This window comes from Chrysochloris asiatica, unplaced genomic scaffold (assembly GCF_000296735.1).
Source record: "Chrysochloris asiatica unplaced genomic scaffold, ChrAsi1.0 scaffold00049, whole genome shotgun sequence".
Lineage (NCBI taxonomy): Eukaryota > Metazoa > Chordata > Mammalia > Afrosoricida > Chrysochloridae > Chrysochloris > Chrysochloris asiatica.
In genome coordinates, this window is record NW_006408567.1 from 7,852,163 (window position 1) to 7,864,198 (window position 12,036).

General features: G+C 36.8%; 1 protein-coding gene across 1 annotated transcript in view; it reads right to left on the bottom strand.

The window, feature by feature from the left end:
- The window catches only part of SCAF4 (SR-related CTD-associated factor 4), a 69,604-nt gene that overhangs the window by 25,599 nt on the left and 31,969 nt on the right, over positions 1-12,036 (bottom strand). The window contains exons 8-14 of the mRNA XM_006862596.1: positions 6,816-7,021; positions 6,352-6,460; positions 4,767-4,934; positions 4,573-4,658; positions 3,705-3,895; positions 1,305-1,405; positions 570-683 (exon numbers count right to left, since the gene is read on the bottom strand). Coding sequence (XP_006862658.1) covers positions 570-683; positions 1,305-1,405; positions 3,705-3,895; positions 4,573-4,658; positions 4,767-4,934; positions 6,352-6,460; positions 6,816-7,021 — 975 coding nt within the window. The remainder of the gene's footprint in view (positions 1-569; positions 684-1,304; positions 1,406-3,704; positions 3,896-4,572; positions 4,659-4,766; positions 4,935-6,351; positions 6,461-6,815; positions 7,022-12,036) is intronic.

Consider the following 12,036-nt stretch of genomic DNA (forward strand, 5'->3'; position numbering starts at 1 on the left):
CTATTTTACCATTAGGTAAAAATTAAAAGAAAAAAAGGCGGGGGGGAGGGAGGAAGGGGAAGAGTTATAATTATTGAAAACTAACTATTGTATGACTCTATTCTCATATACATCCTACCCTCAAAACCCGGGAGCCACTTTTGAAAGCCTGTAGACACTTGAGAACTCACTAAATTCATTTAAATTAAAAACAACAACAACAAAAAAAAAAACCAACAAAAAACCCAAGTGTTTTCTAAAAGGAAGAATACCTATGTACGTGTATCCTTTTCTCTATGTTTGTGAATATTACTCAGTTAATTTAAAATGAGATGGCAAACTTTAAAAACTAAGTGTGGAAAATGAAATATTTTTGACTGACAAGATAAAACTTGCTTTTGGTCAAACTACCTACATTAAAAAAACAAAATCAAACATTTAAATTTTATGCTAATGAAAATTTGTAGTTCTTTTAGGAGAGAATCACTTCTTAAAAAATAACATTTGGCAGTATGTCTTAAGATCAAAGTCATTTCTAAGCCTAAAGTTTATAAAAAAAATCACATTTTTTGAAAGATATAAAACTGTACCTTTATGGATTTCTGGTTCACTTTGTAGTTTCCTCGGCTCAGTTTCTGCAGGGCACGATAAGCATCATGCCTATGAACCATGACAATATAGGCACAACCCCTGGGAGGAATCATCTGTTCCAAAAACATTTAAAAAATTACAAAATTTGACAACAACAAGCAGTAAAAAGCAACAAGATAAAATCCTAATGAACTGTTTCCAACAACCTTTATCACTGTCAACACTGCTGGTCAGCTTTCTGTAATTTGAGATTAATTTATTAAATGAAAGTAAATTTGGCATTTCAAATTTGGTATCAGTTGCAATTATTAATGAACCCACCTGGTTTCCCACAAAGTTGTTTCGTAAAAACTTTACTATGTTGTTGTTGTTGTTAAGTGCCGTCGAGTCGGGTCCGACCCATAGCGACTCTGTACAGGGTTTCCGAGGGTGTAAATCCTTACGGGAGTAGAAAGCCTTATCTTTTTCCCGCAGAGCGGCTGGTAGTTTCGAACTGCTGACCTTAAGGTTCGCAGCCCGATTCGTAACCACTACGCTACCAGAGCTCCTTACTATAGAAGAGGTTTTAAGTTAAACTTGGTTATCTAAAAAATGTAGCTAAATGAAAAGAATACTTAAACTCTAGGCACATCTACACACCTGTGCAAAATGGAACTTAGGTCTTAAGTCTTCAACTTCTTAAAATGACAACTGTATGAATCCATTGTCATCCAATTATTTAATGAAATACTCACATTAATTGATTCAATTGGACCAAATTCTTCTAAGAGACTGGCAACATCCTGCTGCGTTGTCCGTTTGTCCAGCTGTCCCACCCAGAGTGTAGTACTACAAACTTAAAATTATCACAAACATTCATATTTGAGAATCAGTAGCACGGTATCTTAATCATCACACAAAAATAGGCATGAGTTATGCTATGACACTATAAATAAAAATAACAAGCCCATATTGTTGTTGTTAAGTGCCACTGAGTCAGTTCCGACCCATAGCGACCCTGTATAGGGTTTCCAAGGAGCAACTGGTGAGCTTGAACCACCAACCTTGCAGTTCAAACGACTTTGCAGTCTTGTACATTAACCCACAGCGCCACACCAGGACTCCATATGTTGTTGTTGTTTAGTGCCGTGGAGTTGGAACCGACTTATAGCGACCCTGTACAGGGTTTCTGAGGCTGTAAATCTTTTTGGGAGCAGATAGCCTCATCTTTCTCCCGTGTAACAGCTGGTAGATTCAAACTGCTGACCTTGTGGAGTCACAACCCGATTTGTAACCACTATACTACCAGAGCTCCTTGTTGTTGTTACTATGTGCCGTGGAGTCGGTTCCGACTCATAGCGACCCTGTACAGGGTTTCCGAGGCTATAAATGTTAACGGGAGCAGAAAGCCTCATCTTTCTCCCGCGGAGCAACTGGTAGTTTCGAACTGCTGACCTTGCGGTTCGCAGCCCGATTCGTAACCACTACGCTACCAGAGCTCCTTTACCAGAGCTCCTTAGGACTCCATATAGACACTTAAAATGTTCTAGAAAAATTATAGTTGTCAGTCTGGAAGATTCTTCAGATCAAAGAACATGTTTGTCTCCTCAGTTGACAGGGATGGGCAATTTAGACAATGGCTCTCAAAAATGGGGGAAGGGATTAATAAAGTCATGAAGTAACTAGCTTACAAGCTTTCATGGGTGTGCTTAGTTTCAGAATGAGGGAGTAAGGAAGAATCCCCACTGAACAGTTTTTCTGTCTTCCAGATGGATCTGGTGAAAGGGGATGGGGGATGACGACGACAAGATCTGATGATTCAATTGTGAGTAATTGTTAACAGGATTAATTGTGATTATTAAAACTGTAATTGTAAAAAATGTGTGACCAGAAGGGGGAGTAGTTAGTATTTCATTTCAGGAAGAAAGAACATGAGATCCTTACTTATATGTAAGTGGCAACATCAGAGAGTAGCAACTATGGGCTCTAAGCCCATGGACTGAGCCAAGGCTGTGTGCCTGTGAGCAGGAGGCTGGCTTGCAGAATGTGCCCTTCGGACATTTAAAGGAATATATATTTTTTGTTTCATACGTAAGCATCAAGTATTTTTGCTTTGTTCACTTGTGAAAGATAACATATAAATGGGGAACCAAAAGGAAGAAGTAGGGTTACTGTTGTTGCTGGGAGGGGATTGAAATCCTTGAGATGAAACAAAGCGAATGATCTGTTGAATGTAAAGCTGATAATCTTGTCTGTAAACCTTCACTCAATTCACAACTAAAAAAAAAAATTTAAAAGGGAAAACAAAATTGTGGTTGCACTTCTGAAAGTACACCTAAGAGTAGAAGAGTAGGAGGGTGTAAGCTCAATGATCGTGATTAGTAATCAATATAGTACTTTTGTTCACTATGAAGGGACTTCAAAAACTTGTGGAAAATGGAAGTATAAGAGAATGCATTTTTTTCCATGAACTTTCTGAGTATTTCTGATTTTTGTTTTTTAAATGCTGTGTCCTAAGTGAGTCTTCCAGAGTCAGAGATTATATATATGTCCTAGTCATGTTATGGAGTCATGGTGTGGCGCTGTGGGTTAATGTGCTAGACTATAAAGTTGGTTTTAACCACAAGGTCAGTGTTTCAAGCTCACCAGCTGCTTCTCGGACACCCTATACAAGGTCACTATGGATCAGAACTGATTTGCTGGCATTTAACAAGTCATGAATTAACATCTTAATAAGTTACTGAATAATACCAAGAATACGTTAAGTACACCTTACTATTCTAACACACTGATGAGCTTCAAGAGTTAATGCAAGCTAATATATCCCATAAATCTTAAATCTACATAAAAGAAATAAGTAATTTTGACAAACAATTTTTCCCCATTATATACAGAAGAGCTAGCTAATGGATTTTGTACATCATACATTAGATCCAAGACTCTAGCTGCTTCTTAGAACTTATTACTGCACAAAAGCAAGGATCAAGGATATATATACAACTGTATTAGCAAATAAAACACCATAAAGCAGTATTCTGTAAAACAAAAAATGCAGCCACAACATTTCATTTACGGCTTTGCTAACAGTTCTGAAACACTGCAAACCCATGACATAAAGAATATAATGAAGAAGTTCGAATATGGAGGTTAATTACCACTTGCAGTTTCTGGTTTGATTTGAGGAAGACCTTTCTGTCGGCGTTCCCTTTCTTTTTCTCGATCCCGTCGTTCTTGGGATCGAGATCTAGGAGAATGTCGGCGTCTATCCCTGGATCGAGATCGAGACCGCCGATGGCGAGATCTTCGTGATCTAGAACCAGATCTAGATCTTCTTCTTTTTGGTGACCTAGTATTTTGATGGGAAGGAAGAAGAGATAGCACATGGAGAGAATAGAAAATATTTCTTACGTGCATTAATTTGAAAATAAAATACTATCAAATAATTGAATATATGAATATAAGAATTCAATTAGCAAGGAATTCATTTTAAAGATGTTTTAAAAGTTCACAGACATCATATATATAATTCAAACCACATAAATAAGGTTTCCAGTTTATCAAAGCAGCTCTCATTTTCAGTTTCTTCAGGTGCTATACTAAATTAAATTACATACTCACAGTATAAGACGCTGAAATATCTGTTATTACTTGATACCCACCTTCTCAGTAAGTCTTCTGCATAGCAGTTAAAAATTAAAATTGTAATGCTATTATAGTTTTTTACGTTTGATGCTTCCACTTATGTTTTTGAAATGAAGTTGTAAAAAAATGGTAATTATATAATTCTTATAATTCTATGTTAAATACATACACATTAATTAGTGCAACTCAAAGGAGGAAAATTATGGGACTACAGGTTTTGTCTATTTGCTTCTTTTATTATTTCTGTTCCCACCTCACATATATAAAAATATGATCAATTGTCATTTTGTTAACACTGCAGATATGAAACTAATCAAACTTGACTTCATACCTCTGTATTCTAAGACACAGAGGGTTGGAAAAACATTTCCTATAAATTACCTGGATGCTGACCTAGATCTTGACTTTCTGTTTTCAGACATATGCCGCTTAACCTCTTGAATACAAGGCTGTTCTACTTCCATTTCCTTAAAAAAGAAAAAAGAGAAAAAAATTGGTCCTAAAATGAAAAAGGTGAAATTTGTAGACAGAGCCAACAAAATAAATAAGTCAACATTCAGGACATGAGTTTTTACCTGTTGATGTGCCTTCTGGGTAGGTGGTTCGTTCTGTGCCTGGAAAGAAGCCTGGAAAGGCTGCTGCACTGGTGGAGTTGGAGGAATCACAGGCTGAGCCATAGGGGGAAAAGGAGGTGTAGGAAGAAGTCCAAATGCTGGCATTTGTCCATTAGGAGGAAGCGGAACCTTTTGTTTTTAAACAAAGTATATGAGAAATTTTTAAATGTTACCAAAAAAATTTAAACGATAGCTACCCTCAATCACTTTCTAATAGAGAGAGAAAAACACAACATATTTCTAACATGTGCAATTCAAACACCAAATCAATTTAAGGAATTATAAACTTTCAGTAACTGCTTTTGTTAAGTGCTTATCAAGTCAGTTCAATTCATAGCGACCCTGTAGAAGATTTCCAAGGAGTGGCTGGTGGGTTTGAACTGCCGACCTTGCCAGTTAGTAGTCCAGGGCTTATCCTATAGTACCGTGCCAGGACTCCAGCAATTATTAGACATCTGGAAATACGGGTCAAAGCTATTTCTTCATATTCTAAATAGCCTTATGAAAATACTTTCCTAACTTAATAAGTCATTAAAATCACCACAGCAATTTCATATTATCAAATATATAGAATGAGTACAATCTGGGTAAGAAAGTGAATATATTCTAAAGAAATTTATCAAAATGCTTTCTAGACTAAGGCTAGAAAGTGAGGTCTCTCAAACTGGGTTGTATAACTGAATAATTGAGGGGGGGTAAAAAAAAAAAAAAAAGCAGATTCTTCTCTAGAAATTGATTGCATCAGGAACTGTATTTTAAAAAATGCCCTCCCATTCTCCACCCCCAATTTGCTACCTCTAAATTCAGTGCATAGACAAGTTAAGAAAACTCTGAATTAGAGGATAATGAACCCAATGAACAAATTTCTATTAACTTTCCAGTTTGCTATGTTCCTCTTATGCCGGATTTCAAACCATTATCCTGAATGTTGAAAGGTGAGAAAGAATTGATGGAAAACGATCGTTTAAGGGAAAAAAGTTCTGTCTATTCAAGAGAGACCATGAAGCTAATAGCTTTTCACAAAATCTATCATAAAAGGAGTGTCCTAATGATTTGGTGACTAGGACAAGAGGCCTCGATGTCATAAAATTGTTTAGAGGAAAAAAAGGGTCAGCAAGGGAAAGAGCTGTGAAAACAGGCTAGTTTCCTGAAACAGAAACACTCACTTTTGGCTCTATGGGTTAATGCACCAGACTGCAAAGCTGTTTGAACCACAAGGTCGGTGGTTCAAGCTCACCAGCTGCTTCTCAGAAACCCTATACAAGGTTGCTATGGGTCGGCACCGACTCAACGGCATTAACAATAACAAAGTCTTTTAACGATAAAACCTATTATTAAAATATGAGTATGTTATAGTATTTAGCATCCTTATTTTAATTACAGCAAAAAGAACTTAAAGCAATGTGTGCTCACTGGAGTTGCAGTACAACCGTACCTTATCACATAGCTAAATAATAGTGGTCTGTGAAATGAAGTGTACACCATATCATGCTCTAACTAGGAGATCTTGAGTTATTAAAACTTGACTGCAGGAAAAGATCTGTACCTGATGGTGCAGTGGATCCTGTTGTATTCCCATCATTCGAGGTTGAAACGGATCCATATTTTGATGCTGTGTATAGGCTGGCTGTTGCATGCCATCACCAGGAAATCCACTAGGAAAAGAGAAGTAATCCTTTTACCATTTAACAGGAGGTAAGATTCTTAGCTACATTTATGCCACAGAAACAGGAGTCACTGACAATCAACATTTTACTAAATCATACATATGTCCAAATATAACTTATACACTCAGCATGATCCCTAACACAAATTCTATTTTTTGTTGTTGCTGTTGCAAATCTGATAGGCTTGCTCTTAACTTGGGAGAAACCTTCCCCAAAAACTCCCTCAATTTTATAAAACAACCACTATACATGAAAACTGATTTTGTTACAAAACATTACACATGCTTTTCCAACAATGATCATATCTTTTTATCTGCTGAATATTTAAAAAGCAGAAACGTACAATGGTGTCTGTGGAGGTGGAGAAGCAGTGGGAGTGGCAGCAGTGGGGGCAGCAGTGGGGGCAGCAGCAGGAGCAGGAGGGGCAACAGCAGGAGGGGTGGTGATGGCGGCGGCGGCGGCGGTGGCAGTGGCTACTGCCGCCTCTTCTTTCTTTGATTCTTCCACAGCTTCTGGCTCATCATCATAATCAAATCTATCAAGCAGCTTCTGGAAAAGGTATGCCAATATTCCATTAAAAAATTTAGATTAAGATTCATGGCATAACAACTTTATAGAAACCATCATATACAATACCACCACACAGTCATAGACAATCTCATTTTTCCATATGCCCTTAGAACCCCGATTCAAAGACACAGACAGTTTGATTCAAATATAAGGGGGTTTCAAAATTTGTGGAAAAAAGGAATTAAATAAAAAAAGAAATTCCCACGAACTTTTTGAAGAACCCCTGCACAATTTTATTCTCAATTAAAAATGCAATGTTCAGATTTTTACTATTTGTGGTGCTGTGGGATAAGGTACTAGACCAGTCAGCGGTTCAAACTCACCAGCAGCTCCTTGGAAACCTTACACAGGCAGCTATGAGCCAGAACTGACTTGATGGCACTTAACAAACAAGTTAATTTAGCAGTAGAAATATTTTCTAAAATATTCATTTTCCTAGACTAAAACAGGTATACAGTATAGGTTTTAGAGAGAATACGTGTATCTGTGTATTTATATTTTCTGAAAATATATACATGAATGAAGTGTTGATTCCATGAGCAAAGGTATGAAAACTTCTTAGACATAACCAATACCTTGAGGGAATGAATGAGTCACTGGGCCTGGGGACCCAGGACGCTATGATCTTAGGGGAGGTGAAGGGACACACCAATGTCAACTGGCATAACATAGTTCACAAAGACCTGCTTTGATGAATAAGTAGTGACTGGGGTCTTGAAAGTTCATGAATGGCCATCTAAGGTACAACTACTGGTTTCTCCCTGTCCAGAGAAATAAGTGTAATGAAAATTGAAGACACTTGGAAATACTTAGTCTGATGGACTAATAGACTATGCAAACCTGAGTCTCCATGACCCTGAGACCAGAACTAGTTGGTGCCCGGTTACCACTGACTACCAACTGCTCTGAAAGCGATCACATTAAAGTGTGAGAAAAATGTGGAAATCAACTCATTCCCATGGCTCAATTTTCAGCCACACAGTAAGTAGATGGGGCTATGTGGGAAACGATAATACTAGAGAGGTACCCTCACCTTAAATAATCAACCATTTGAGACCAAAAGGGCAGGATTTACCCCAGGACAAAGTTAAGAAGGGAAGGAAAAAAGGAAAAATGGAAAAAGGAAACACAAGGAGAAAGTGGGATAAGTGATGGTACAACGTGGGGACTGCAACAAATGTTACGAAACAAAACTTTTATGAATTGTTGAGTGGAAAACTATTTTGCTCTGTAAACAATTCACAATAAAATGTTATTAACACATTAGATACCTAAAATGAGGGTGCTATCAAAACATGAAGTAGCTGGCTTACAAGTTTTCAAGAGGGAGTTTAGTTTCAGAGAGATGGGGACGCGGAAGGCAAAATGCCCACTGAGTAGTTTTCATCTTTTGTCTAGATGGGTCTGGTGAAAGGAGATGGTATCAATAGGATTTTTAAACTTCAGTAGTGAGTAACTATTACCATGACTAATTGAGATTGTCACCACTGTAAAGGTAGAAGATATGTAACATAAAGGGGGAGTAGTTAATCTTACATTTCAGGAAAAGAGGACCCCGGAACCATCAAGAGGGAGGAGCATGAGTGGAACATGGGATCCTAAGCAGAGAAATAGCAACACCAGAGATGGAGGCAGAGATGATGGCATGGAGAGATAGAGCAGCTGAGGGCTCTAGACGCATGGAAATAAAAGGCTGTGTGCTGGTGGGCAGGAGGCTGGTTTGCAAAATGAGCCCTTTGGTTGTTTAAATGATTATATACTCTTGAGTGCTTTTGTGTATACTCTTCGCCCCTCCCCAAAAACGGAATAGAGCAAATATTGCTGTAATCATTGCAATGACACAAAAGATGATTTGTTGACTGCAAACCCAATGTTCTGTCATATAAACTAAAACTCAATTCACAACAAAAACTTCAAAAAACAAAACAAAAGCTGAGTGATGAGAACATGGGAACCTACACGTGAATGTCAGATGCTAGAAAGTCACCATAATAAAAATGATGTTACGTATGTATCTTTATTTAAAAAAAAAAAAGTGTGTACATTTTGAGCCTGATGTGAAATGCACATAAAGACTATCTTATTCAGTCATTAAAAATGAAGAATATTCATACGGTGCATGCTCAAGGATATACTAATGTTTAGAAAAAGAAATGTCTCAATTAAACAAGAGAAAAACATAGGGCAAGAGAATGGACAAGTCTCTCATACCTGTGCATCTAGCTTCTTTAATAGTTCAGAGTCTTTCTTAAAATGTCAAAATCTTTACTAGAAACTTTCATTAAAAACAAAACAAAAAACAAACAACAAACGACATACCTGATAAGATCACATGTCTAAAGAACAGTCATTTAAAAGTAAGGTCACATGTATTCATAAAGAAAGGTAACATCTTTACTTTAACACCTACTATTGTGTTAGATTACATAAGATAGATCATCACAAAACTTTGTAATGTAGGTACAGTTTCTTCCTTTTACAAACAAGGAAACTAAGGCGCAGGTAATTATAAAACATACCCAAAATTGTACAGTACATAAATGGTAGAATCAGAAAGTGAACTTTTGGACTTCAGAGACCTCAACCTTTTTATTTCAACAACCAATCTTTCCTTAAGCTGTGCCCATTCTGCTTATGAATTTCAAACTAAATTCCTGAACTTGCGTTGTTTTTCTGCTTAGGAACTAAGTTTCCCTCTATGCATCATTAACCAAATGAAAAGTTTATAAAACATTAAAAATGAGTCAATACCTAAGAAAAATTTAGCAAGAAATATACAAGATCAAAGTGGAAAAAAAAAAAAAAAGATGAGATTTAAACAAATGGAGAGCCTATATAAGAAACTATCAGTACTTTCAAAGTTAATCTATAAAGTCATAGGAATACCAAGACTTATTTGGAAACTAATAGTGAAAGTTTAAACCAAAGGAAAAAAACAACCCAAACTGATTGCCATTGAATAGATTCTGACTCTCCCCTAGGGTTTCCAAGGCTGTAATATTTAAGAAAGCAGGACTGTTGTAGCTTTCACCCACAGAGCAACTGGTGGGTGTGAATCACCAAACTTTCAGTCAGCAGCCTAGTGCTTTTAAACTGCCTTACCACACCCGGGCTCCTGTGACAAAAATGTATTTCCAAAATACAAAGACTGAACTATTTTGTACCATATTCTAAAATAAAATTAGATGAAGTAACAAAAATGAAAATAAGAAATATTAAACTACTAGAAGAAACGAATACAATCTTTTATAATAGTTATTTTTCCAAAAAATAAAAAATAAAAATCAAGCGAAAGTCAAAACACTGTCCACAAACCCAGAATAGGAGTACTTAAACACTGCTGGTGAGACTGAAAGTTGATTTAACACTTCTGGAGGACATTTTGACAGTGTCCTCTTTCCAAAGCTGAATGTACTGCGCCTTTATAAAAGAAATGAGTGCATGGATTTTTATTTTGGCACATTTACTTCAAATAATCTACCCTACAGAACAGCTACATACATCTACAAAGGTATAGATATTACAGATCATACAAGCTTCAGCATTTACTGGAGTCATAATCAGAGGTAACTCTGTATGTACTCTATGTAAGGACGACTACTACTATATACTCTTATTTGAAAAACACAATTATGTAGAAAATATCATTCTCTGTATTAATACCTTGTAACTGTATATATACACTTCTGAAGGCTGTGATTTCATCTCTCTAACCATTCCCCAGAATTCTGTTCTCTTTGATGTACACCAAAATGGCTTATTTGACATCCTCAAGGGATTGTAATTGTGTTCCTTTTTAATATTCCTAACATTTGGGCTACAAAATTAAGTTTGAAGGGGAAAGATCAGGGTTGTAATGTAGGCAAGGTAAGGTTTTCCAGTGGTTTTATTAAAAATTCTTTTAGGACAACAGCCCTTGCTATTCCCAAAGACAAAGCAGGTAACACTGTCTTGATCACAAAAAAAATCCTTCAGTGCGACCTTCCAGCCCTTTCTCACTATTATAGTTTTTAATTAAAAAAAAAAAAAAAAAAAATCAGAATAAGCCCCCATGATTGTTCTGTGTCCTTGAGAAAAAAAATCTATCAAGATTACCCCTTTGGGATTCCAATACTTTCTGGGCTGACCACTCTGTCTTAAATGTAACTTGTCCAGCAGTTCTGGTGGAAGTGCCTTGTTTTTATTGGGGCTTTTTTAGAAAGCACCCCAACTAAACTATGACAACTTTATTACTGAGAGAAGCTGTCTATAGCTATCCAATGAACCAGACACATGTTTAATATACCTATGATGCATGCGTGTATGAATTGAAACCCACTACGTAGCTCTGGCAGCGTAGTGGTTATGAATTGGGCTGTGGACCTCACGGTCAGCAGTTCGAAACACTGTGGGAGAAAGATGAGGCTTTCTGCTCCCGTAAAGATTTACAGCCTCAGAAACCCTGTACAGGGTCGCTATGAGTCGGAACTGACTCCATGGTACTTAACAACAACATCATTAAGTTGATTTTGACTTATAGTAACCCTGTAAGATACAGCAGAACTGCTCCTTAAGGTTTCGGAGACTAAATATGGGAGCAGACAGCCTCATTTTTCTCCCAAGGACTAGTTGGTGGATTTGAACTGCAAACCTCGCAGATGGTTAGCAGCCCAACACTTAGTTACTTAAAAACTCTGAGTTAGCAATACTTTCTGACTCACCCTAGTAAACCCAATACTAAATAGATAAGACATAAAACAGACAAGAGTGGAGCTATCTGGGTTAAATTTCAACACACAGCTGTTAAGTTGTGCATGATCAAAATGTCTGTATCCTTAGTAGTTTCTTAACTATGCCTAAGAAACCCTTAAGTCTCAACATATCAATTGGAAATTACTGAAATTACCCCCACACTCACATATTAAATGAGTACAGGTGAATTTTCTTATTTTCCTTTTCTTCCTGACCTTTTTATTCCCTCCATTGAATATATATTAGATCTGTAGTCAGAAAAA